The sequence below is a fragment of the Haliaeetus leucocephalus genome, unplaced genomic scaffold, assembly GCF_000737465.1.
Source record: "Haliaeetus leucocephalus isolate CR32 unplaced genomic scaffold, Haliaeetus_leucocephalus-4.0 Scaffold752, whole genome shotgun sequence".
Lineage (NCBI taxonomy): Eukaryota > Metazoa > Chordata > Aves > Accipitriformes > Accipitridae > Haliaeetus > Haliaeetus leucocephalus.
Genome location: NW_010973188.1, coordinates 1974133 through 1997426, shown reverse-complemented (window position 1 = coordinate 1997426; position 23294 = coordinate 1974133). Strand labels below are relative to the sequence as shown.

Here is a 23294-nt window from a genome sequence, read left to right as displayed (position 1 = left end):
CGCTGCCTCTCACTGCATCTCCAAATCCCCTTTTGTAGTTACTGCTGGGGGAAGAGTATGCGGTTTTGGGGGCACGAAGCGCGGTGATGCTCTGACACCTGGGATGCAGGACTTCACCGAGGGGTTTGTGCAGTGGTCCTCCGGCTGCGGCGATGCGCATCTGTGCCAAGCACTCGGGTGGGTGCGCGACAGCAGCTGCTGGCGTGCTGCAGCCGAACCCGCGTTGCAAGGACCCACTGGAAAGCACGTGGGCTGGGCGCCATGTACTGCTGTGCAAGCAGCGGGGCAGAGCCCCCTTGGCTGGTGGCAAAGCTGCTGCGCTGGGGTTGCTGCAGGTCCTGCTCAAGAAGATGCTCCCAGCTGGCTGTGGGACACTGTGGAAGGTTTCAGTAAGCGTTTCTTTCTGGTCCTGAGCAAACCCATTCAGGAGCAAGCTCAAGAGCCCGGTCCAGGCAAGAGTGCTGAGGGCTCTGTGGGGAGCCCTTTTCTGCTGTCCTCCCCACCCCTGTAGTTAAATCTGAGCCTCACACCCCTGCTAGTGCTAATACTGCCAGACCAACACAGTCCCTGCCTGTACTCACCAGCGCTCCCATCTGCCTCTTGGGAACGGGCTGTGGAGCTGCGGGCTGTGTGGGAAGGCAGCAGCGGCCAAGGCCCGGGGTGTGGGATTGCAGACAAGTGAGCCTGTATCCTTGAACCCAGTAGATTCCCCAGGGCTAGGGGCTGCACGAGGAATTCATGCAGCTGTTGGCCACAGCTGGATGTGCTTCCCGGCTGCTCTGAAGCAGGAAGCAGCCCGATGGCCCCTCAGTTGCCTGTTGTGAGCCGACGCAATTGAGAGACTTCTGTGAATGCCGACATGGGAAATCCCACTCCCCTCCTGCACTGCATCCCGGCTTGGCGGCATCGTTTCCGCTGGCCAGCCCCTGCGAGCTGCCAGACAGCCTTGGGCTTCCTTGAGCCTGCCTTCACTACAAAGCTGTCTCAGGATGTGACTAGGCAGGGATCTTTTTCTCTCGGGCTCACTGATTGTCTGAGTGTGGCTCATGAGCCATTGATACAGTGTCAGTGCAGTGTGGGCACCGGAGCACTCCTGCTCCCGCCGTTGCCTTTTGCTCCTGAAAAAGACAGGTAGGCTTGCTCTTGGCTCACTGAGAGGGTCTTCACAGAGCAGGGGCAGTTTCTATACAGCACTGAGGGCTGTAACGTAGGTCCCAGAAGATGGTTTGTGGAGTGGCTGTTCCCCCCCAGCTAGCACAGACAAGAGGCGAGGGCCTATGCTGTACCAGGTACGTGGAGTGAAGAAGATGAATAAATTCACTCCAGCCTGAACCAGCAAATGTACTGCCAGCACACAGGGCAGGGTGTCACCTTCATCCTGCAGTTGTGCCTCTTCTCCTTTCCTCCCCAAGCTGCATAATTAAGTACTAGCATCATTTCCCCATCATGGCATCCCTGCTCTCATTATCTTGGGCTGGGAGGTATTAATGAGCCTCTTCCTCTTTGAAGATGAGCCATGGGCTTTGTTCTTGCCCTGGCCTGACCTGTCTCCCTCCTTGTTGTGGGCTGGGGGCAAGCCAGGGTGCGGAGGACAAGGCACCCATTCACCCACTCCTGTGCTGCACCTTCCTCGCTCTGCCTGGCTCCAATCCCAGCTCCACTGGCGGAGGCAGGGCTGGGGACTGGCCCGTTGGGCCAGAGGGAGCCCAGGAGCACCCGCCTGCCCTGTCCAGATGGGAAGGCACCAGGCATGGGCTTTGGGAAGCCAGCAAGCAGCCTCCAGTGCTTCCTCTAGGACAGTTGTAGATCTCAGTTGTTTTCGTCCAGCATAACGTCCAGGTCCTTGGCAAGTGTTAAGGAAGCTGCAACACCCACTCTTATCAGCAGAGTGCTGTTTGCTTGCAGTCCTTGCCAGCTCAGTAGTGATCCCACAGTGCAAACTGCTCACCTCCCTGCGCCTTCCTTAGCCTCCCCAGCATGTAGCTCTGCTCTGTGTGACGCCTGGCAGCCCAGCACTGGGACTGCAGGACCACAAGCTCTCGGAGTTGCATCTCCATGCTAACTTGTACTCCGCTGCCAGCAACCTCAGGCACAAAGCACTATGCAGAGTGAGCTACAGGCATTTGCAGATAGGCAGGAGTCAGGATTTTAACAGCCACACAGCTATTAGGATTTGATTGAGCAGTGCAGTAAAGACTAAGTGCTTCCTAAGTTAACGGTGTGCAAGACATGGGATGGGGAAACAAGTGTGTGGAGTAGGGGCCAATCCTGGATGGGTTTGGTTACATCAGGTTGTATGGTCCGGAGGGACCCCACTGCCGCCAGCTGAGGTTGCAGTGCAGCACTGCACCCCATCTCCCACTCCAGACCTTGCAGACCTGGTCAGGGGATTGGCTGTATGTGGGCTCTGAGGTCCCCGTGTGGGAGAGGAGCTGTGCTGCTGTGTGAAGAACACGTACAAGGGCTGTTGCTCTCATGAGACAAGGGAAGCTGTTGTGTAGGGATAGTGCTAGCCCTTTGTAGCTTCATTGCTGATGCTGGTGGTGTGAAGAACATCACTTTGTGACACTTTGGTCCTGCTCTGGCTTGGAGCAGGCTTTTCCCTGGTCTCACCGATCCCTGAGAAAGGGGAGGCTCAAAGCACTGGGTGTGCATGGCACCATCCGTGACACAAATCAGTGAGCCTGGCATTCTGGGTGCAGTGCTCAAGGCGCTCTTTCAGCCTCTTAGTTAAGTTGTGGGTAAGCACAGTCAGGCTTCATCTCCAGGAGACCAGCTTTTTTTGAGGCCAAAGGGGAGCAGAGACCTATTGCCTGCCTGCTGGTGCATGCAGAAGAAGCCAGCAGGAAATCAGGCAGATTTCCACAGAGCCTTCTTGCCTTCTTCCTACCACACCACTGCCAGTGGGATTTGCTTTAGTTCATTTCCTTTAGGACTTGTCTGATGGGAAAGCACCTCGCTGTGAAATTTCCAGCTGGAAATTCATGGAGTGAGCTGACTGGGAAGTCGCAGAGGGAGGAGGCAGGAAGGGGCTGGAGGTGGAGAAGAGCAAGGCTGGGAGGGATGTGGCTAGGTCGGGAGCAGCGGCAGAACCAGAGGGTCATGCAGTCAGCCTCCTGCCTGGCGAGCATCCTGCTCTGGCCATGTACTGAGGCTGCAGGTACTGGGTCATCAGCCTTGCTGTGCCGAGGGCAAGCCATCAACCTGAATGTGTACCAGCACCCCCAGACTGCCCCTGAAATGGCCCCAGCCTCCTGCAAGACTGCTGGGGAGAGGGGCGTCCTGCCTGGGCCACCCCACTTGGTTTCTCCTGCTGCTGCCCATGCTGTGGCTCCGAGTGTGGTCCTTGCCTCTGTCTGGTTCATCACACCTAGCACAGCCACACTGATGCCATGCAGGGATAGGGAGCCAATTTACAGATGCGGCTGAGGGCCGGCTCACCTGGAGGAGCTCGAAGAGGGTGAGGGCTTTGGGGTGGGCAGCCCCATTTGAGTTTTGCTAAAGGTTTGCTCATGGAAAACCCTTGTGAGAGGAGCTCCCTCATTCTAGGCTTGGGGCTTACCCCTGGAGAACAACTCGGGGAGGCAGGAGGGACTGGTGGAACAGCTCGCTTCTTGGTCCTGGCCAGGGGCTCAGGGTTAAAGGAGCTGCCTGCCCTGCCTTTGACAGGCCTTGTCTTTTCCTGGCCTCAGGACCAAGTTGAAGGCAATTCCATTTTTTTGCCTGAGATATCCTCCCTCGGTGCTGTGGATGAGCTCCCCAATGGTATTTGCTCTGGATGGAACCTCTGCCCTCTCAGGGAGCCCACTGCCGCAGGATGCACACAGGGAGTGCAGTGCTTTCAGCCCATCAGGGTTTGTAGGTGTTGGGCTGTGGCTGAGGCCAGCAGGGTTGGGTAGGTCTCCACACCATCCTGACGAGATTAGGAGCATTATCCATTAACCATGGGAGGAGGCAGACCAATGGCAACACAACCAAGCTGTTAAGAAGCGATCCACCCTCCCCTGCAACTTCTCGTTCCTGTCTTCACACTCACTCCTTGTGGCAATACAAGGTTGGTGTGAATGCGTGGTGAACCACATCAGGGTATTGATCTGTCAGCATGTTCCTGGACAGGGCTGTTACCCCGCAGGCAGTGGGTACGCGGTGCCCGGGCGATGCAGGGCAGGAGCTATGCCTCGTGGGGGATTGAGGGAGCTGCCGTAGGGCCCTGCGCTCCCCCTGCCTGGGCTCTGCAGCTAGGCTTGCTCCAAAAGAGGAGCCTTTGAACAGAAACAAAGCCCAGCAGTAAATTGCCTGGCTGTTGATAAACAAACACAAGTTGTCCACCACCAGCTGTCCCTCTCTTCCTCCCCCAGTGGCTGCAAGGAGGATGCAATGTGCCAGAAAGGGATTGCTTCAGCAGGGCTCAGCCCCTGGGCTCCCTATCACCTGGCATCACCGTGGGAGTGCATCGGCATCCCAGCATGTTCAGGCACTCGGGCAAGCTCTGGCAAGACACCTTGCTGGATGGCCAGCTCACTCTGATGGAGGCTATGGTACCCTTGGATCTTCCAGCAGGGAGTGTCAGAGCTGCCCTTGTCTCCTCTGCTCCCCAGATTAAGGTGGGGGAGGCTGGGATGCTGTCGGAGTCTGCAAGCTGACACCAACCTCTCCAAAGCACTGTTTCAGCACGAGCAAAGCACTCAGGTGGGGCTCTCCATGCCTACCTGAGGCATCCCTGAGGATGCTCATGGTCCCTTGCAGCCTGGGACCTCATGGCTGTGGCACACCATGCGTTGACTGGTTGCATGGATGCAGCAGCATCTGCAGGTTAGGATTTGGAAGGGATGTGACTTGCCCTTTTCTGACTTGCAGCTAGGCTTATTATTGTCGGTCATGAGGGAGTCTGTTTTGCTGGGGTTTGGGCAGACACAGGAGTGAGCTCCCCACCTCCTGTTGGCTTTCCCTGCCTGATCCTACTCACATAAAAGTTTTCCTGTTTGCTGCGGGTTAGCTGAGGACAGTGCCGAGAGTGGGAGGTTCGGGCTCTGACTTACTCCCTCTGAAGGAGGTGCCCGCCTCAAGCCTTACTCTGGCTCCACATTTGAGACCTGAGTCCTGCCAGGGCGTTTGGGCAAGCTGAGTTGTTCAGGGAGGAGGGAAGAGGGTACCAGAGGTGGCGTTTCCACCCTGGGTGTTTACTCCAAGTCCTTTGCTTGCTCTGCGCTGCTGATGGCGTGCTGCCACTTTGGCTTTCCGTTCCTCGGTGCAGACCATGTGCTGCCCACACGGCTCTTCTGGAGCTGCCACAGAGCTAGGACATGGCAAGCCCAGCGTCTTCCCCTCAGCCTAATTTAAAATCAGCTGGGAAGTGTGCAGGCATGTGTGGCTCCTCGAGTCCCCCCAACTCCTAGGACTTGTGGGGACGGCTTTGCCCCACTGCTCGGAGATGGCTGCAACTTTGGAAGTGACTGGCTTTGGGCACATGAGGGGAGCAGACCTAGCCAGGGCATCAATCCCTTCTCCCTCCTTTTTTTCTGGGGATCATGGGGTGCCCCTTAGCTGGGACAAAGGGGGTGTGGGGATGAGGGGGTGACAGACATGCCCAGTCTCCTAGAGCAGAGCTGCCGTACCCCTGTCCATTATGAAATGGCTGCATTTAGCAGCTGAAGCCAGTTCAGGGTTTGTGAGATGCTGCAGCTGTCTGGGCAGCGAGTGGGATCTTGACAGGACAGGCGGCTGGCAGAGAGACTGTGCAGGACTGTGGTCGGCACCAAAACCTGCTTCCCTGCCCACCATCCCCTTTCCCAGTAGAGCTGCAGACATTTCGTGCCAAAAGCAGCGGTCAGCCAGGGCCCCTGTTCCTGAGCTGGCCTACAAGGGAAACTCCGCTTGGTCTGCAGGGACCCAAAATAGCCCTTGGGTTTCTGTCCCAGCCACCGGGCACAGCTGACATGCAGAGAATAGAGCCAACCTCAACCCGCCGCAGGCCCGGCGGTGGTTGGCCTCTGCGTATATGTCCCAGCTTCTGCTGGGTGGCTGCTGATCACTGATCAGTGGGGAGGAAACGCCTCTCAAAATTTTGGGAGCTGGGGAGATGGTGACGCCGGGGGAAGATCATATTGTGGCTCTGGTTTCATTCCTCCACCCCCCCCCAAATTGGAAGCAGCTGTGCAGCCCCAACCAACTTCTGAAAAATTGCTGAGTGGGGGCAAGACGAGCTCTGCCCCTGTGCCAGCCCCCCAGCAGGGCTGGCAGCCTGCTGCAGCCCCTCTGCCGAGTCCTCTGGGTGCAGGGGCAAGGCTCACTCCATCCAGCCCCGGGGATGCTCTCTCACCTGCTTGGGGGGCTCAGGCCAAGGGGGCAGCGCAGCCCAGGTGCATGTGGTTCAGCAGCTCCCGCTGGGTGCGGGCAGCTCTTGCTGGCTGAGGGTCCTGCTTGCTGCAAGCTCTGTGCCTTTTGCATCCAGCACCAGCTCCAGACTGGAAGGAGCCAGAGCTGGAAGGAGCTCTGAGGCTCTCCCCCCCGGGAGGCAAACATGCCCTGGGGTGTGGAAGGTGGTCGGGAGCTGCTCTGGGCAGGTGATTTGTCTGCTGGTTGACTGCCAGGTGTTCCTGCCCTTCCAGAAGCAGCCCTGTTTTGGGGACAAGCAAGCGAGTCCTGGGCTTGGGTCCTCCTGGGGGAGAGGAGCCCCTGTAAAGTGCAGAGTGGCATTTGGGGTGGGGGAGTATGTTTGGAGTTGAGTCGAGCCCTCCAAGCCTCCTCCGCTGGGGGCTCTGTGCGTAGAGGGGGCTCTGTGCATAGCCTGGGGAAGGATTTAGAGGGGCTTTTGAACTTTCCAATGATTTCACAGCCTGATTTCACTGCAGGGCTGTTTTGAGGACCTCCTGGCCACAACATAAGCTGTCCCCATCCTTCTCCCCCAGCCCCTCACTGCAGGTTGCTCCCTGGTCAGCTCCCTTGTGTCATTCCTGGCCTGACTCCTTCCTGGGTCTGCCAGCTGTGAGCTCAGTCCCGGGGCCAGGAACGTGAAGCAATGGAAGGAGGAATCCTCTCCACTCTCCATCCTAGCACCCTGGGGGCCACCAATGGCAGGTGGCCTTGTGCAGTTCTGCTCTTCCCTTCCATTACTGTTCTCTGAGCAGTGACCTCGGGGTAGCCATGTGTTGCTGGTAGATACAGCCCTACCAAGCCCAGGAGAAGACAGGGTATAGAGGAACTCATCTTGCCCCTCTTTCATTCCCTGGCTGTGGGACTCTTATCTCTTGGGTTTCTTCCCATACATTCATTGAGTCCTTATCTTCAGACTTCTCTGGCCATGAGCTGTTTTGTTCTTGTCCTGTCTTGCTGTGTGCTGCCTCTTTACGGGTCTCACCTTCACTCCTTTCAGCTGCAGACATGAGGGGAAATGGGGACAAAGTCCCATAAGCTCAGTCCATCCCTCCAGTGCTGTTGCTGCTGCCCAAGGTGCGGCCAACCAAGATATCATCTGTACAGACAGCATTTCCTCTTGAGCAAGGCTGAGCCTGACTGCGGGGGGGGGAAGCTGCTAAAGCAAAAGAGATGCATCTGGCAGCCATGCCCCAGGGAGTCTTACCTAAGCACTGCCCCAGCCCACCAGGGAGTATCCCTCTCCCCACCCAACTGGGTGGAAATAAGGAGTGTCACCTGCTTTCGGGAGAGCCAGGCTGGGGGCAGGCAGGAGCCGTGCCTTGTGTTGTGGCATGGTTGGGATTTCCTCTGTCCTCCATGTGTGGCTGTCCTGGTATGTGGTGGCCTGTGCCACAGCTGCACCAAGCCCCAGGCTCCTCTGTGCAAGGAGGACCTGCTCCCGACTTGGGGCTGCCTCTGGCTGCTCTTTGTGCTCCCAGCTGATTTTTACATTAATGGTGTCTGGTTGTTCTCCCCAGGGGTCCTGTAGGGTTTTCTCCATCAGGAAGCAGAAATGTAGCTTCCTCCCATTGTGCCTCTTCCTGCTGCGGCCCCCAGGCCAACCCTGGGGGAGCACCCCTTCCCGCAGCATGCCTCCTCCCTGCGGCCCCCGGGCAGAGCCAGGCAGCACCTCCGCCGGCCACACCAGCACCCCTGGGGGGCTCAGACCAGCCCTGCGGACCTGGGCTGCAGGGGGCTACCAGCTGCAGAGGATGCCGGGCAAGGATCAAGGTCTGGGGGGAGGCATTCCTGGGCTCTCCCCAAATCCATGGCGGTCCCAAGGGAAGCCATGGCCAGGTGGCCTGAGCCTGGTGTGAGCCTTTGTGCCTGCCCTTAGTGGGTCATCACCCCACACCTCCCCACCTCCAGGCAGCCCCTGGAGGTGCTGAAAGCTGCCTGCAGGCACGGTCCAGGTCCTCGAGGGGGGGTTTCTGTGTGATTTTGGAGTTTTCGGCAGCTGCATTGAGGGGAACCCTGAGCAAATCCCTCCCTCTGCTCTTGGGATAAAGGGACTTTATTTTTCTAAATTTCCAACAAATGGAGTGCAAACCTAGCCCTAGAGAAACGTGCCTCCTTCCCCAGCCTGCCGAGAAGCAGGTCAGGGTTGTAGCTTGGAGGGGATGGTCTTTTCCCCCGGGGACAGCGGCCTGAGCAGGTGCCATCAGGGAAACCAGCTCCTCAGAAGAGCCCCTACGAATCCTGTCTCTGCAAACAGGCTTCAGAGAGTGGCTTATCTCTCCCCCTCTAACGCCTCCTCAGAAATGACGTCCCCCCTTAGCTCCTGCCCACCCCGGGCACTGTATCTCCTCCTGCACCCCCAAACCACTGGCCTTGGAGCAGGTGGCTGCTCTGATATTTGCAGGGGTTTTCCTGCCTCTCCCAAGCCTGCGCCGTGCCTGCAGTCCCGTGGCCTGAAGTGACCAGGAGCAAGGGACTGGGACCAACCTGCCCTTCTGGTAAGCTTCTTACTGTGACATTAAAATGTCCCCCCGCTGAGCAGGAGCACCCATCTCTGCTCTGGGGGGGTTGGGTGGGTGCCTGGAGGGGTTTTCTCTGGCCGGGGGACCAGGTGTGCCTGGGCTTGGGCACTCACCAAGTGCTGAGGACAGAGGTGTGTGCATTCATCATGGGGCTGCCATCGGTAAGGCCCCCTTGTTGGTATTTGGCCAGTGAGATGTCAGGGCTGGAAACCCACTCAGCAGCCCCCATGGGGAGGTGCACGCCCACGGCCTTGTGTGACTTGATGATAGGTGGAAGAGTCCCAGCTGTGTTACCTGGGGTAGTTTTAGGGCTAGCTCTGCCCAGTCACTGGTGGCAAGCCCTTCAGGGACAGTGCTGTTCACTGGGGGAGTCCCGCCGGGTCCCTGGGGAATTTGCTGCCTGGCCAGGTCCCTTTACCTGCCAGGGGCGAGGGCCCCTGAGGAGCCTCTCAAGGCTCCTTGAACTCTCCAGATAAGGGACTTTGCAGCTGGCTGGTGTGAGCAGTTCAAAACACACCGCAGGGCTGGATGCTCCCCCCGCGCCTCCCCCACACCACCCAGCAGCCGAGATAATGGCTGGCGGTGGGTGCTCGGAGCAGGGACAGCCTCCGTAGCTCCTGCTCTGCGGGGAGTTTGCAAGCCTGAAGGCAGAGAGGGTCTAGAGCTGCCTCTCCTTTTGCCCATGGAGGAGTGGAGGGAGCAAGGTGAAGCAAGTCAGAAATGTTGCCCAGGGATCCTCAACCTCTGGGGAGTGAGGGTGCTGCATGGGCTGCCTTGCAGGAGGTTTTTTCTGCCTGCCAAGACCTGGCAATGCAGAGGAGTTTGTCCGCAGGCAGCAAGGCAAGGGAGGAGGCAGAAATGCCCCCATCCTGCTCCCCGACTAAGGTCCCCCCCTCAGGACACAGGTGCAAGCAGCTCTGGGGGGATTGGATGGCGCAGCAAGCCTGTTTGCAGAGAGGCAGGGCTTAGAATAGAGAAGAACAAGAATAATAGGAAGTGCTATCAGCTCTCTGATGAAAACTGCTCACAAAGCACACCAGGAGTACGAAGCCTGCTGCAGACTGTTGGAGGGATGGGGGATCGGAGGAAGAGAGGCCATAGCAGGAAGTCCAGGTGAAGCTTTTGCCTCTCTTCGCTCCAGAAGAGCCCGAGCAGTTTCTTCCACTTCTTTTGGGGGACTCCTCAGAGCATCCAGAGGAAAAGTTATAAAGCAAAAGCTAAACAGCAACAAGTTGCTAGGCTAAGGCGATATTCACCAGAAGGAAAGGGAGGGTGAACTAGCTGGCTGTCACATGTGGCCTCTAGTCATTCATTCACAACTGCCCCAGCCCCCGGGGACTGGGAGGAGGGAAAGATGTGATGTTCATTTCTAAGAAGGGCTGGAGGGACCTTCAGGGAAAAGCTGACTGCTGAATCTGCTGCGTGTCCCTAGTGTCCGAGTGCACAGGGATGGGGTTTATGGGCTGGTGGGGAGGCGCCTGCCGAGGGGCCCCTGAGCTGGGGCAGCGATTCGTAGGGACTCTGGGCTCATGGTGCCCACGCTGCTTCCCACAAAACATTCAGCCAGGGCTTTCAGCCCAGTTTTTAAGGGAACTGGCTGGTCAAGAGGGAAGGTCCTCACATGGTTCCGTCATTGGTACGAAAATAGGAAGGAGGGTGTAGGAGTCAGCGGTCAGTTTTTGCAGTGGAAAGAGATCGCTGCATTGGGTCCCATGTTTTTTCAATGTGTTCATGAGTGACCTGGAAAAGGGAATGAGCAATGAGATGACAGGGCTTGCTGAGGTGATTGGATTACTCAGGTTCATGGGGACAAGTGCCAGCTAGGAAGAGTACAGAAGACCATTACAACACTGGGCAGTAGGCAGATGAAATTCAGTTTAGATAAATATGAAGTGATAGACTGGGGGGGTCGGAGCCCCACATCTGCAAACAAGATTACACAATGAGCCGGCCACTCACAGCAAGGCCTGTGGCTGTTTTGGATAGCTTGGTGTGCATAAAAACACATCGAATCATCTTTGTGAGTGACAAAGCAGGAAAGCCTTGTGCTGCTCTTCAAACTGGCATCTCATCCCTTTGCAGTCACTGTGTGTCCCCAGCCCCAGTGTCTCTGGAAGGGTCGAGGGGAGGCAGGGAGGGCTGGGAGGAAAGCAACAAGGAGGACCAAAGGTGTGGAGCTGTGCCTGGATGACTAAGTAAGCTAGAATTTCTCTGAAAATGTGCTGTAGGGTGGATACAATCCAGGCCTGTAAAGCAGTGGCTGGCATGGAGAAGCCACTCCAATGTTCATCCACCCTTTGACAGCAAGGGTGAGGGAGCCCAGGCTGACACCCTGCACGGGGAGAGATGCTGCCCTCACTCAGAAGCTCCCGAGTTAGAGGGGGAAGCAGGGATTTCACAGAAGCGAAACCTGCTGCGGGCTACAAAACACATGAACAGCATGTCCCTCCCAGCTCGGAGGCTGGGGGAGCAGTCGAGGAGTTAGTATATGACTGTGCCACTCTTACCCAAGCTTTTGAGCAAGACCAGCCTCTGATTTGACCCAGGGTACCTGCCCTTATTTTGGGAGGGCTGGTGTTTGTCCCAGCGCCACGGTAATGGTGCACAATCATGCACACTCATATGTCTTGTGAAATACAAGCACGTGTCTTTGCAGCTTGTGGCTGAAGGTGGAGGCAGGCAGGACGCTGCCCAGGAGGCTGGTTCCCTGGACCCTGGCAGAAGGTAGGAGGACCCGTGAGCGACATGGTTAGAGTTTGGGCATAGACATGAAATCTCATGAAATGGGTGGTCTCGGAGCGTTTCCCATCCTCCAGCTGAGTCACAGCCACCAGGGCTTCATGTGACTCGCTTATTCGTGCCGGGCTTGTTCCCTGCCCGCAGGTAAACCTCGATGGGCCGCCAGATCAGCCTTCCTGACGGGAGGGCACTGGTGTTGCCCAGGGGGGTGAGCGGATGTAGGGGATGGGGTGAAGCCCGGTGAGGCACCTGGCCCTGCCTCATCTTGGCTGTGCTCAGAGGAAGTGCTGACCTTATCCCCACAAAGTGATCCCCTACAAGTGGCAGCTGGAGGACACTGGGTGCTTGCCATTGGGCCTGCTGGCAGCCCCTTGTCTAGGGACTGCAAGGACGGTGCTACACTTGGTGTGGTGTAAAGGACTTTTCTTTAGAGCTGGTATTTCTGGGAATAAACCTATAGCGTGCCTATCTGGCACCATGAAATTTCTCTTGAGTGGAAAGGCAATCAAGCGCTGTGCTCACCTTTGGTGAAGGCAGCAGAAGCAGGAGAAAAGTCAATGCATGGGAAGGGAGAGGTATGGAAATCTCTGAATCCCAGTGACAAATGGCTGCCTGCAGGCGTGGCTGTCCTGCAGTGCAAGTTTTTCTGCAGAGGTTAGGTGGTTTTGGTGACAGGCCTTGGCTGGCAATGGGACTGTGCATGGCCCAACACAGCAGGTGTCACTTGGCATCTCTCAAGGCCTTTGTGTAGTGTGAATGGACAATTAAAGTTGTGCCATCTCTTCTTTGTACCTGCTCAGAGGCCCTAGCCTGTGGTTTGTTAAGCCCACTCTTGCTCCTTCCGCTTACACATGGCTTCCGAGGGGATAAGACAGACTGCTCTATGCCCAGGAACAAAACTGATGTCCTTAAGCCAAGGCCCCGTATTGCTTCTCCTTTTCCCTGTCCCCCAGGCTGTGCAGCCACCAAGCTGGTGGCCAGGCTAAACATCAGCAGACTTCTCCAGGAGGTGGTTAGAGCTGTGGTGGGCCAGCCTGGTGGCTCGAGGGTGGTCTCCATCCCCTGGTCCCTTACAGTAGGGCTGCTGTGGCCAGGTCGGAGCAGGGACCTTTTCTGTTTGTTGTAGGGTTGTTTGTAAGAGCCAGTGGCTGGACGCGTTTCCTGCTCTAATGAGTGCTGACCCGTGCGCCCCTTGGCAGGCACTGGCTCTTTGTGGAAAAAATTAGGAGGCACTTAGTGAAGTGAGACGGAAAACAAACAGAGCAGGCAGGAGGCTGCGGCTGGGCAGCCGGGCAGCGCCCGCCGAGGAGGTCGGGCTCCTGACGCAGGGATGTGGGAGCTCTCTGGACGGAAGCAGGAGGCGGCTGGGAAAGCAGCGTGGCAGAAGAGCACGCAGCGCCCTGCCCCGGCACCCCCCGATCCCCCCCACCTCCTCCCTGCTGCCCCTGGTTCCTGCCACTTGCTCCACGACACTCTTCCCTTCCTCCCGTCCCTGGGTGCTGCAGGCAGGTGCCTGGGCAGCGGGACCCAGGCCGTGTGCCAGCCGTGGTACTTGACACCTCTTGTCCTCCTCTGCGGATGCCACTAGACCCACATGTCTCCAGCCCCCGTGACTTGAGCCAGGGCCTGACACTTACCCCCAAGAGCAGGGGGGTGTGGAAGTGGGGGGACCGTGCTGCCTTCAAATACGCTGAACAGGGGGCTTTCCCTGGCTCCGTCATCCCCAGGTATGTCTGTGGGGTTGGTCCCTGCCCTCGTTTCTTGGGACACCAATGTGACCTTCTGTGGGGGGCTGGGAGGGGGATTGGGGGCTTGGCTCAGCAAGAGGCAGCATGTTGAGGGCTTGCTGGGGACCTGCTGGGGGAGCTGGGCTTCTCCCACCTGTTTGGGGGAGAGATCTGTTCGCTCGGGGACAAGCAGTGGCCCTGGTGGGGTTTCTGTGTGTGAGGGGGTGGCAGTTGCACTTGCAGATCCCCCTGCTAATCCTGGGTCAGGGCTTGGGGCATTTCCTGCCCACAGAAGCACTGGCAGGCTGCCGGGAGGGGATTTTGGGACGTTTTCTCTGGAAGCCCGAGTGGCTCACAAGGTCAAGGGAGGAGCTGTCACACCCTGAGCTGCCTGCATGGGAAGGCAGGGGAGCAGCGCTGAAGATGGCTCCGGTGTCATGGGCTGGCGCCTGCCGGGTTGGGGCTTTCGGTCCCACACAGACGTACCTGTCAGTCTGCTCTGGCTTTTCCAAGCAGCCAGCGGGCGTCCCAAATCCCTCTCCACATCCTGCCAGCTATGTTTTGGCTCCGTCATAGCTGTAGGCTCCCCAGCCTGCAGGACCACACCAGGGGAGGAGGTGAGCTGTGCCCAGAACCACGCGAGCACCTGCGACAAGGGATGGGCTCCGCTGCCTTTAATGCACGCCGGGGCTGGCAGGGACTACAGATCCCAGCATGCTGCTTCCTGCCTGCCTCCTCCCACGCCCTACCTGGCAGGGTGCAGGCAGGGATGCTGTAGCTGGCAGCAATGCTGGCAGCTCAGGGGCATGCCCCGGGGGGGCCAGGGGCTCAGCACCGGGAGCCCCACTGCAGATGAAGCCCTGGGAGAGGTGCTGGAGCACCCCATGCTGCGCAGCCCGGACTGGAAAAGGACAAGGCAGGCCTGTGGCTTCTCCGGGGTGGCTAATCCCGCTCTGCCCAAGGAAGGGGGGGTGGACTGGGGAGGGAAGGTCCCTTCTCCGGGCTCCCTGGGCTGCTTCTCTGGGGCTGTCTGCGGGGGGAGCAACACCAGGGCGGTGGCAGGGGCTGGGTAGGTGGTGATGGGGGGGAAAAAGAGCAGTGGGCACTGGGGACGGAACAGCAGTGCCAGGGATGCCCTTGGCTTTCCAAGGTGACCCAGGAAAGGGCTGTGACAGCCCCAGGGAAGCGGGAATTGGAAATGGGGGGTTTGCATGGTCCTGGCTGGAGAGACTGCTGAATTAAATGGGTCTTTTGTGCCGCCGTGCCTGGGTGTTGGAGGGAGGTGGGGAGGGCAGGGGGGATGTGCGCATATGCTTTGCTCACAGCCCCAGGATTGGGGGCAGAGAGCTGCAGGCTCACAAATCCTTTAAGAACCTGCTGCGGAGCAGGCGGGCAGTTGGCACCGAGCAGCCTGGGCGTCTCAGGAAAGTGGTTTCCCTTTTGGAGGGAAGGCTGGTGTCCCCCAGCCAGCAGAATAAGGTTGTGTGTCACAGCTCCTCAGCTTAAGGACTCTGAGCTGCAGGTTTCCAAAGCTGCTGCGCTGCGCTCTCACCAGTTGCCGGCTCTGTTTGGCTCCCAGTGCTGTGGAGCACTTGCCCAGCAGCACAGCCAGGGGCTTAAAATCAGCACTGCCACTGCCTGGCCTGCATCCCTCACTCCTCTGTAAAATCCTCTGTTTGCTTTCCAGACGGAGAGCAGCCACAAGACTTGCTGGGACCTGTGCTGACTCTTGCCGCACAAGATGACAGCAAGAGACGGGCCCCAAGATAGGTAATGCCGGGCTCTGGTGTAGGTGTTGGGGCACATCCAGGATACCAGGAGGTGAGGGAGGACAGGGGGACCCAGCATCTGGGGGACTCCCTCTCCTGCATGGTCACTGGGCTACCGAGCTGTCCCTTCCCTGAAATGCTCTCTCTGTCACCTTTTCCATAGCAAACAGGCTGTAAACAGTCCCTGGCACTGGGACACGCCTGGGGAGCGTGACTCCCTCCCAGCTCTGCCACATGCTGAGGAGCAGCCAGCCTGCCCCTGCCTTTGTACCCTCCCAGGGAGGGCCTCCCATGGCCCCTCTGCAGTGCCACATCTCCTGGCAGCCCAGGCTAGCAGGGGCTGTGGGGCAGGGACAGGGCAATAAATTTCATCCACCCTCCTCCTCCTGGTGCCTTCCACTGCGGAGACGGGGACAGTCAGAAGCAATGCCTGTCCCCTGCCCTGCCCAGTGTCCCGCTCCAAACCGCTGTGTCCCCTCCACAGGTACAAGGCTGTCTGGCTGATCTTCTTCATCCTTGGTCTGGGAACGCTGCTGCCATGGAATTTCTTCATGACCGCCAGGGAGGTGAGGGCTTCCCTCCTGCTGCTGCCCATGACACTAATCGTCCCCTATCACATCTAGGGACCATGGTGTAGGTGTGGCAGCACAGCACAGCATAGAGCCCCCTCATTTGCACGCAGGAGGTAGAAGCGTGGGTGACCTGGGTGGGATGAGTGGCGCTGAGGTGGCAGGAGGGCTGGGCATGGGGTTGGAGGGGAGACAAGGGTGGCCTGAGTGTGCTGGGGGGAGGTCTTGCAGCACCTCGGCCCCACCGTGCCATTTCTCTCGCAGTATTTCATCAGCCGCCTCGCAGACCCGGAGGAGATGAGCAGCTTCTGGAACCAGACCAGTGAGGCTGCCTTGTCCCCCTCCTACCTGCAGTCCATGTTTGATAACTTCATGACTCTCTGCGCCATGGTGCCCCTCCTCATCTTCACCTGCCTCAACTCCTTCATCCATCAGCGGTGAGCCTTGCCCCATCCTTGCCCCTACTAGCCCCCATAGGGCCACCCAGCCCTGGCCCGTCCTCCTGCCCCAGCACTGGGTGAAGCTGCAGCCTGTTCAGTCAAGTCAAAGGCAAAAACATTGGTCTCCTGTGCTGTGGTTTGGCTGGGATGCCCATGGCAGAGCTTGGCGTCAGCCTCGCATGCTTTTGGGGGGTGGGTTTTCCTCACTGAGACCCTCTCTTACAGGATTCCCCAGCAGATCCGCATCTTGGGCAGCCTGGTGGCCATTGGGCTGGTGTTTTTAGTTACTGCGATTATGGTGAAGGTCGCCATGAAGCCTCTTCCCTTCTTCGTGTTTACCATGATCAGCATCATCCTCATCAACTGTGAGTGAGGCAGTGGAGGGAAGGAAAGGGGCACAGCCCCATCACTAGGGCTGATGTCTCTGGGAGAAAAGCATGAACCTCACTGCGGGAGAGCCAAGGAGGAGGGGGAATTGCCTTGCCTCACAGGGCAGGAGCCTTGGCTCCCCGCAGAGGTGCAGTCCATCGTTGCCTTTGGTTTCTCATTTCTGCTCATCTTTCCCGTTCGCAGCCTTTGGCGCCATCCTCCAAAGCAGCCTCTTTGGGCTGGCAGGGCTCCTGCCTGCCAGCTACACAGCTCCCGTCATGAGTGGGCAGGGCTTGGCAGGCACCTTTGCCGCTTTGGCAATGATCTTCAGTATTGCCAGTGAGTAATCCCTGCCTTGCAGGTGACAGGGCCTTCCCAGAGCACTGCTGTCAGCAGGATCTGCTGGGGTCATGCTGTAGGGTGGGAGATGGCAGTGGGGCCTCGCTTCTCTCAGCCCTCATCATCTCCTTCCTTTTCCCCCCCATCTCCTCCCTTCCTGTGCTCCCAGTTGGCGCCCAGCAACCTGAGAGCTTCATCGGTTACTTCACCACGGCCTGTGTGGCGATCATGCTGGCAATCTTCTCCTACATCCTTCTGCCTCGCATGGTGAGCCTTTGTTGTCCTGGTGGGGAAGGGTGTGGGGACATGGGACCTTTGCACATCACAGCAGAAGGACTGTGGCTCACTAGCACCCCAGCCTTGGCTCCTACCAGTCTCCACCTCCTGGATCAGGGCAAGCTCTCCCATGTCCCGAGGGAGCTCTCTGGGATATTTCCCACCTCAGATACTCCAGTACCCTTGGGGTACTGTGGAAATGAGTCCCTGGGTGAGCAGGAAAGCATCAATATCAGACATATTTTGCCCATATTGCATTTGCCCATATTGCCCATATCTGCTATTACCACGCAGCCCCTGGTAGCCTTCTTTCCTCATGCATGAATGAGTTCTCCATGGCTGTCTCTCTGCAGGATTTCTTCCGATACTACTCCATGAAGGACAAGACAGAGTACCGTGTGTACAATGCAGAGCTGGAGACCAAGAGAGACCTGATTAAGAAAGGTGAGGGGCTGAGAGGAGGAAGAGGAAGGAAAAAGAGGAAGAGCTGAGAGGAAGAATGAGACAGCAGGACTAAATTCAATCTCAGCTTTCTGGGGTTTGCTATGCCCTACTTGTGTCTTTCCTTGCAGATGAGCCCAATGGGATGGAGCAGAATAACTCAAAGATCATCCCTATCCACAACCCTGATGAGAAGCCCTCAGTCATTGCTATTTTTAAGAAGGTCTGTGAGTTGCCAGCAACCCCTGCCCTGCCCCTCACATCAGGGGATGGGCACAGAGGAGAGCATGGGGAGAGGAGACCAGCCTTGCACTGGTCTCTTGCCCTGTGTTTGGTACCAGCCTCTTTCTTTCATCTGCCTAGCTCTGGGTCATGGCTGTGTCTGTCTGCTTTGTCTTCACTGTCACCATCAGCGTCTTTCCTTCCATCACAGCTAAGGCGTCCACTGTCCTCGGAGAAGGAAACAGATGGGGTAAGTGTGGCCAGAGATGGGGTGCAGTAGGAGGAAACTGAAAACAAGGTAAATGGGAGAAAAGAAAGTGGGGCTTGAAGTAGTAGGTATGTGTGGTGGTGGGTTGACCCTGGCTGGACTCCAGGTGCCCACCAAAGTTGCTGTATCACTCCCTTCCTCAGCTGGACAGGCGAGAGAAAATATAATGAAAGGCTCGTGAGTCAAGATAAGGACAGGGAGAGATCACTCACCAATTACCGTCACAGGCAAAACAGACTCGATTTGGGGAAAATTAATTTAATTTATTGCCAATCAAATCAGAGTAGGATAATGAGAAATAAAAACTAAATCTTAAAACACTTTCCCCCCACCGCTCCCTTCTTCCTGGCTCAACTCCACTCCTGATTTTCTTGACCTCCTCCTTCCAGTGGCACAGGAGGACTGGGACTGGGGGTTGCGGTCAGTTCATCACACACTGTCTCTGCCGATCCTTCCTCCTCAGGAGGAGGACTCCTCACTCTTCCCCTGCTCCAGCGTGAGGTCCCTCCCATAGGAGACAGTCCTCCACGAACTTCTCCAACGTGAGTTCTTTCCACAGGCTGCAGTTCTTCATGAACTGTTCCAACATGGGTCCCTTCCACAGGGTTCAGTCCTTCAGGAACAGACTGCTCCAGCATGGGTCCCCTGTGGGGTAACAAGTCCTGCCAGCAAACCTGCTCCAGTGTGGGCTTTCCACAGGGTCACAGCCTCCTTTGGGCACCCACCTGCTCCAGTGTGGGGTCCTCCACGGGCTGCAGGTCGATACCTGCTCCACCATGGACCTCCATGGGTTGCAGGGGGACAGCCTGCCTCACCATGGTCTTCCCCATGGGCTGCAGGGGAATCTCTGCTCCGGTGCCTGGAGCACCTCCTCCCCCTCCTTCTTCACTGACCTTGGGGTCTGCAGGGTTGTTTCTCTTACATGTTCTCCCTCCTCTCCCTGGCTGCAGTTTCTGTGCCTGTTGCAACTTTTTTCCTTTCTTAAATATGTTATCACAGAGGCGCTACCACTATCGCTGATGGGCTCAGTCTTGGCCGGCGGCGGGGCTGTCTTATTGCTGGCTGGTATTTGCTCTGTCGGACATAGTGGAAGCTTCTAGCAGCTTCTCACAGAAGCCACTCCTGTAGGTCCCCCACTACCAAAACCTTGCCACACAAATCCAATACAGCATGCCTGAGGGGAAGAGGAAACCACTGTGCATGATGGTTCGGATGCAGACACTGGCCTGGCTGGGAGACCATTCCAGCCCTTAGTGGGAAACCAGGAGGACCTAGACCTGAAAGACAGTCTCCGTGCAGTTGGTGGGAGGCCCTGGGTCACCCTGGGCTCGTCAGTGACCTTCTCCCCCTTCTGCAGGTCTCTACTTCATCCCTGTCTCCTGCTTCCTCCTCTTTAATATCTTTGACTGGACGGGACGGAGTCTCACTGCTCTCTTCACATGGGTAAGCATGGGGCAGGGAGCAAACGCCCAGGCAGTCTCCATCCCCAGGCCCCTTTGCGACAGCTGCAATTGGGGCTGCCATCCATGGCTTGGAGCAGGAAGGAGGTGCAGAGATGATTCCTGCCTTGGCTTTAAGTCCTAAGCAGAGATTTATGGGTCAGAGCCGAGAACCACAATGTTGTCCTGTCCTCCTCCTACCTCTCTTTCAGCACAGCTTGGATGAAGCTGCCTCCTCCATTTCAGCCTCTTTGTAAACAAACCTTCACTCCAGCTATGCAAACAGTGAGACGGGATGGCGGCAGGGAAAAAGGGTGAAAGACAGGGCAGCCTAAAATAAAACCTCTGGCCTTGGCACAGGACACAGATGCTTTAAAGAGCCTTGTCCTGGGAGCAGGGCAGAGCAATGCCATGTGGGTCCCAGAGCTGTCCCCTACTGTGTCTCCTCGCTCTCATCTCCCCTGCTCAGAGCTGCTGGGGCTGAGTGATGGGAGCTGTGATGGGGGTGGGTGAGGAAGGGGGCTGTCCCATCTGTCTCTTCCTGCTCCTTCACCCACCCTCCAAGTGCCGTTTTCCCCATATTGTTCAGGCTGTTTGTCTAGAGAAGCTCCTCAGCACCATGTGCTGTGGGGTCTGTCCAGGCCTGGCTTCCCCACAGCCTGGAGCTGCTTCTGCCCTGGCCATCACTGCTGGTGCCCTTGGCCTTGGCCATGAGCCTCATTGCCTGGTGTCCAGGCTGCAGCCTCTGTGGTGGGATGACCCAAGAGTAGATGTTTCCAAAACAAGGCTGTGTGGAAAGTCTGACTGCCTGCGGTTTTGGCCTCATTTCCCTGGTTGGGGCCCCGCTCGCTCCTTTTCTCCTCCGCAAGCAGGAGAGGCTGCTGCTCTTGCCAGTTTGCCCACAGACATGGCAGCTGGCCTAACCTCAGCTTCCCCCTGTGCTCATGAAGTGTCCCATGGCTATGGCAGCCCAGCAGCTCCCAAGGCAGCTGTGTGTCTCTCCTGACCCCAGACCAGTGAGCCCTGTCATCTGTGAACCTGGCACCTCATCGAGGGGACCCTAGATGGAGCCGGGCACGTCTTGTACCGGGGCCTGCCTCGGTCCTAGTTGCAGGGACAACACAGGGGGACGATGCCTCCTTCTTTGGCCCAGCCTCACGTCAGGGACTCTGTTAGGATCCGAGGAGACCGTAACTTGGTCTGTGCCTTTCCCAGCACTGTCCAAAACAGCCCCAGCATAATCCCTTTCCCAGATTGCTGGATGTTGCCCCACTTGGCTGGCGGAAGGTGTAGGAGGCTGAAGAGCTGGTTAAAGCCCAGTTTGCAGGCCCTGAGGTGCCAGAGGGGATTTACCTCAGCCAGCCTTGTCCTGCATGGTGGTTCGCTGCAGGAGATTGCGTGAGTGTGCACAAGGCTCTCCTGCCTGCCTGTTGTTTCCAGCAAGGGTTTAGCAGTTGCTCAAAAGCTCAGCTCGGTATTTTGGCTCTAGTGCTGCTGCTGTCCAAGTCGGCTGGGATAGGACTTTCAGACCTAGTAGGACCCCCTTACTAGAGCAGGTGGTGATGCTGAGATTTGTTGCAGCAGAGAAAGTCTCTCAGCAACTTTGCCATCTCTGTGGCTCCTCTGCAGCCCTGGTGCAGCAAGGACAGCCTCTGTATAGCCCCTGCCAGCATGCCGTGGGATGGGGAATGGCCACTTCTCACTGCTCAGTGACCTGTGTTTTTCTCCCAGCCTGGGAAGGACAGCTGCCTCCTGCCAGTGATGGTGGCCCTCCGTGTTATATTTATCCCTCTTTTCATGCTGTGCAACGTGCACCCCCGTGACTACCTGCCTGTCATATTCTCTCATGACGCCTGGTTCATCATCTTTATGATCTTCTTCTCCATCTCCAATGGTTACCTGGCCAGCCTTTGCATGTGCTTCGGGCCCAAGTAAGTAAGAGCTGGGGACAGAGGAAGCGTTGGTTACACCCCCAGATGCTAGCCCCAGCATGACTCTTGGAGTCTGGCTCTGCCCAGCTCTGTCATCTGGAGAAGGGGATGCAGGCACACCACCTCAGGGAAGACAACCCCAGTGTCCTATCTCCCAGCCTTGTGCCTCCATATCCTAGAGATGAGGAAGCTATTGTTTGGGCTCTCCATTTCCCCCACCTGCCATGCTGGGGAAGGGGCTGGACACAGCGGGGATCTGGAGGGGAGCAAAGTGTGGCACAGCACCCACAGCAGGGTGAGCAGCCCTGCCTGGCGCAGGAGCACAGGCAGCATGAGGAGCCCAGCTGGGGCTCAGCCAGGCAGGCAGCAGTACATGGGGGCAGGAGTCAGGGAAGGGTGTCCATGGTGCCAGGAGCTTCAGGGCAGCCTGGCTGATGCACTTTTTCTTTCTTTACGAGCCTGTAATGTGGAGGCAGGCTCTTGGAGCCAAGGTGGATTTGCTCTTGCTGTTCCTCTGCTGCAGAGGAGCACAGCTTCTGGCTCCTCTGTGGCCTCCTCCCAGCTCTCTGTTGAACTCACAGCAGGGCATGGGGCACGCATCCCCAAGGATGGGTCTGACACCTGTTTCTCCCCTAGGAAAGTGCTTGCCCAAGAAGCAGAGACAGCTGGAGCCATCATGGCCTTTTTCCTGTCGCTCGGCTTGGCCCTAGGAGCTGCTGTCTCCTTTCTGTTCCGAATTCTCATCTAGCAGAGGCACCTGGAGGGTGCAGGAACACCGAGAGATGGCTCTACATCCTCCTCCAAGGCCCTGGACACCTTGGCGCTGTGGGGAGATGAACACCTCACGCCTGCCCCTGCCAAATTGCACTGCCACGGCGGACATTAGACCCAGGGACAGTTCCACTCCTGCAGGGTTGGCCTGGCTCCTGCCATGCTCGGATGTGTGATGCCTTCAGGCCTATGTGCCTTCTTCTTCCCCATGCTGTGTGTAAGACCCCCCCGGATCTCACAGAGGTCCAGCTGCCTCCCACGCTGTACAATTTCCCCAGCTCAAGGCCAAAAGCCATTCTCAGCCTCCTCCTCTCTGACAGAGTTGAAGGCTGGTATCCAGTGTTACTCCCTCTCTTGTCCTTGTCCCAAAGATGCCTAGGGACTTGCTCTCGTCTCCTTCCTTCCAGGGGGCCTCAACACTTCTTCTGCTGGTGAGACTTGTAAACAGGGAGGAGAGCCCCAGCCAGCCTCACCATACCTGCTCTCTGCTAGGCGCACATCTCCCTGCCCAGCAGTATCCCAGGGACATAGACATCTGTGTCCTCCCCACATAGAGAGCCAACACCATGGCTAGGCTGCGGGAGGAGGAGGTCTCCACCCCCCACCTTCTCCCCCTCTTCTTGCCTTTGTTCCCTACTTTTTTTTTTGTGTGTGTGTGATTCTGCCATTGTTTTTCTGCCTCCTGGTTGTGTGACCGGAGGTTCCCATTGTGGACTGCGAGAGGCAGCAACTCCCTTCCCAGCCAGGCTGCCTTCCCTGCCCACCTGTGCTGCAGGGGGAGGCCTGACCTCTCCCTTCGCTTTCCCATCCCTTGTCTGTGTAAATCTGTCTGTACAGTTGCCATTTTCTATAAAAAGACCAAAACGTCCCTTTGGATATGCGTGTGTCTCCATCGCCACGGGGGAGAGGGCTGCAGAGGGGCAAGGGCTGAAGGGAGTGGGCACCGGCACTTCAGTAGCCGGCATCAGGCAGCGAAGCCGCGTGTGCATCCGCTGCAGAGACAGGCCCAGCGCCTCTCCGCTACGGGGACACGGCCAGCATGGGAAGGGAGTACGCCAAGGGACCACCAGCACCTCTGGTAAGGAAGGGATGCACCTGCG

At 57.6% G+C, this 23294-nt stretch overlaps 1 protein-coding gene across 3 annotated transcripts in view; it reads left to right on the top strand.

Moving 5' to 3' along the window:
- SLC29A1 (solute carrier family 29 (equilibrative nucleoside transporter), member 1) overlaps nucleotides 1–22260 on the top strand; it is a 22592-nt gene extending 332 nt beyond the window's left edge. The window contains exons 1-13 of one of the 3 annotated variants that reach the window (XM_010581161.1): nucleotides 8736–8870; nucleotides 15048–15130; nucleotides 15614–15695; nucleotides 15963–16135; nucleotides 16364–16503; nucleotides 16712–16846; nucleotides 17016–17113; nucleotides 17476–17566; nucleotides 17695–17786; nucleotides 17927–18035; nucleotides 19411–19496; nucleotides 21224–21423; nucleotides 22060–22260. In XM_010581161.1, coding sequence (XP_010579463.1) covers nucleotides 15102–15130; nucleotides 15614–15695; nucleotides 15963–16135; nucleotides 16364–16503; nucleotides 16712–16846; nucleotides 17016–17113; nucleotides 17476–17566; nucleotides 17695–17786; nucleotides 17927–18035; nucleotides 19411–19496; nucleotides 21224–21423; nucleotides 22060–22171 — 1347 coding nt within the window. In that variant the 5' untranslated portion in view covers nucleotides 8736–8870; nucleotides 15048–15101 and the 3' untranslated portion in view covers nucleotides 22172–22260. Of the gene's footprint in view, nucleotides 1–8735; nucleotides 8871–13182; nucleotides 13361–15047; nucleotides 15131–15613; nucleotides 15696–15962; nucleotides 16136–16363; nucleotides 16504–16711; nucleotides 16847–17015; nucleotides 17114–17475; nucleotides 17567–17694; nucleotides 17787–17926; nucleotides 18036–19410; nucleotides 19497–21223; nucleotides 21424–22059 lie in introns of those variants that run through there. The other 2 variants (XM_010581164.1, XM_010581163.1) reach the window with 2 other exon arrangements.
- Nucleotides 22261–23294: the final 1034 nt, after the last annotated feature.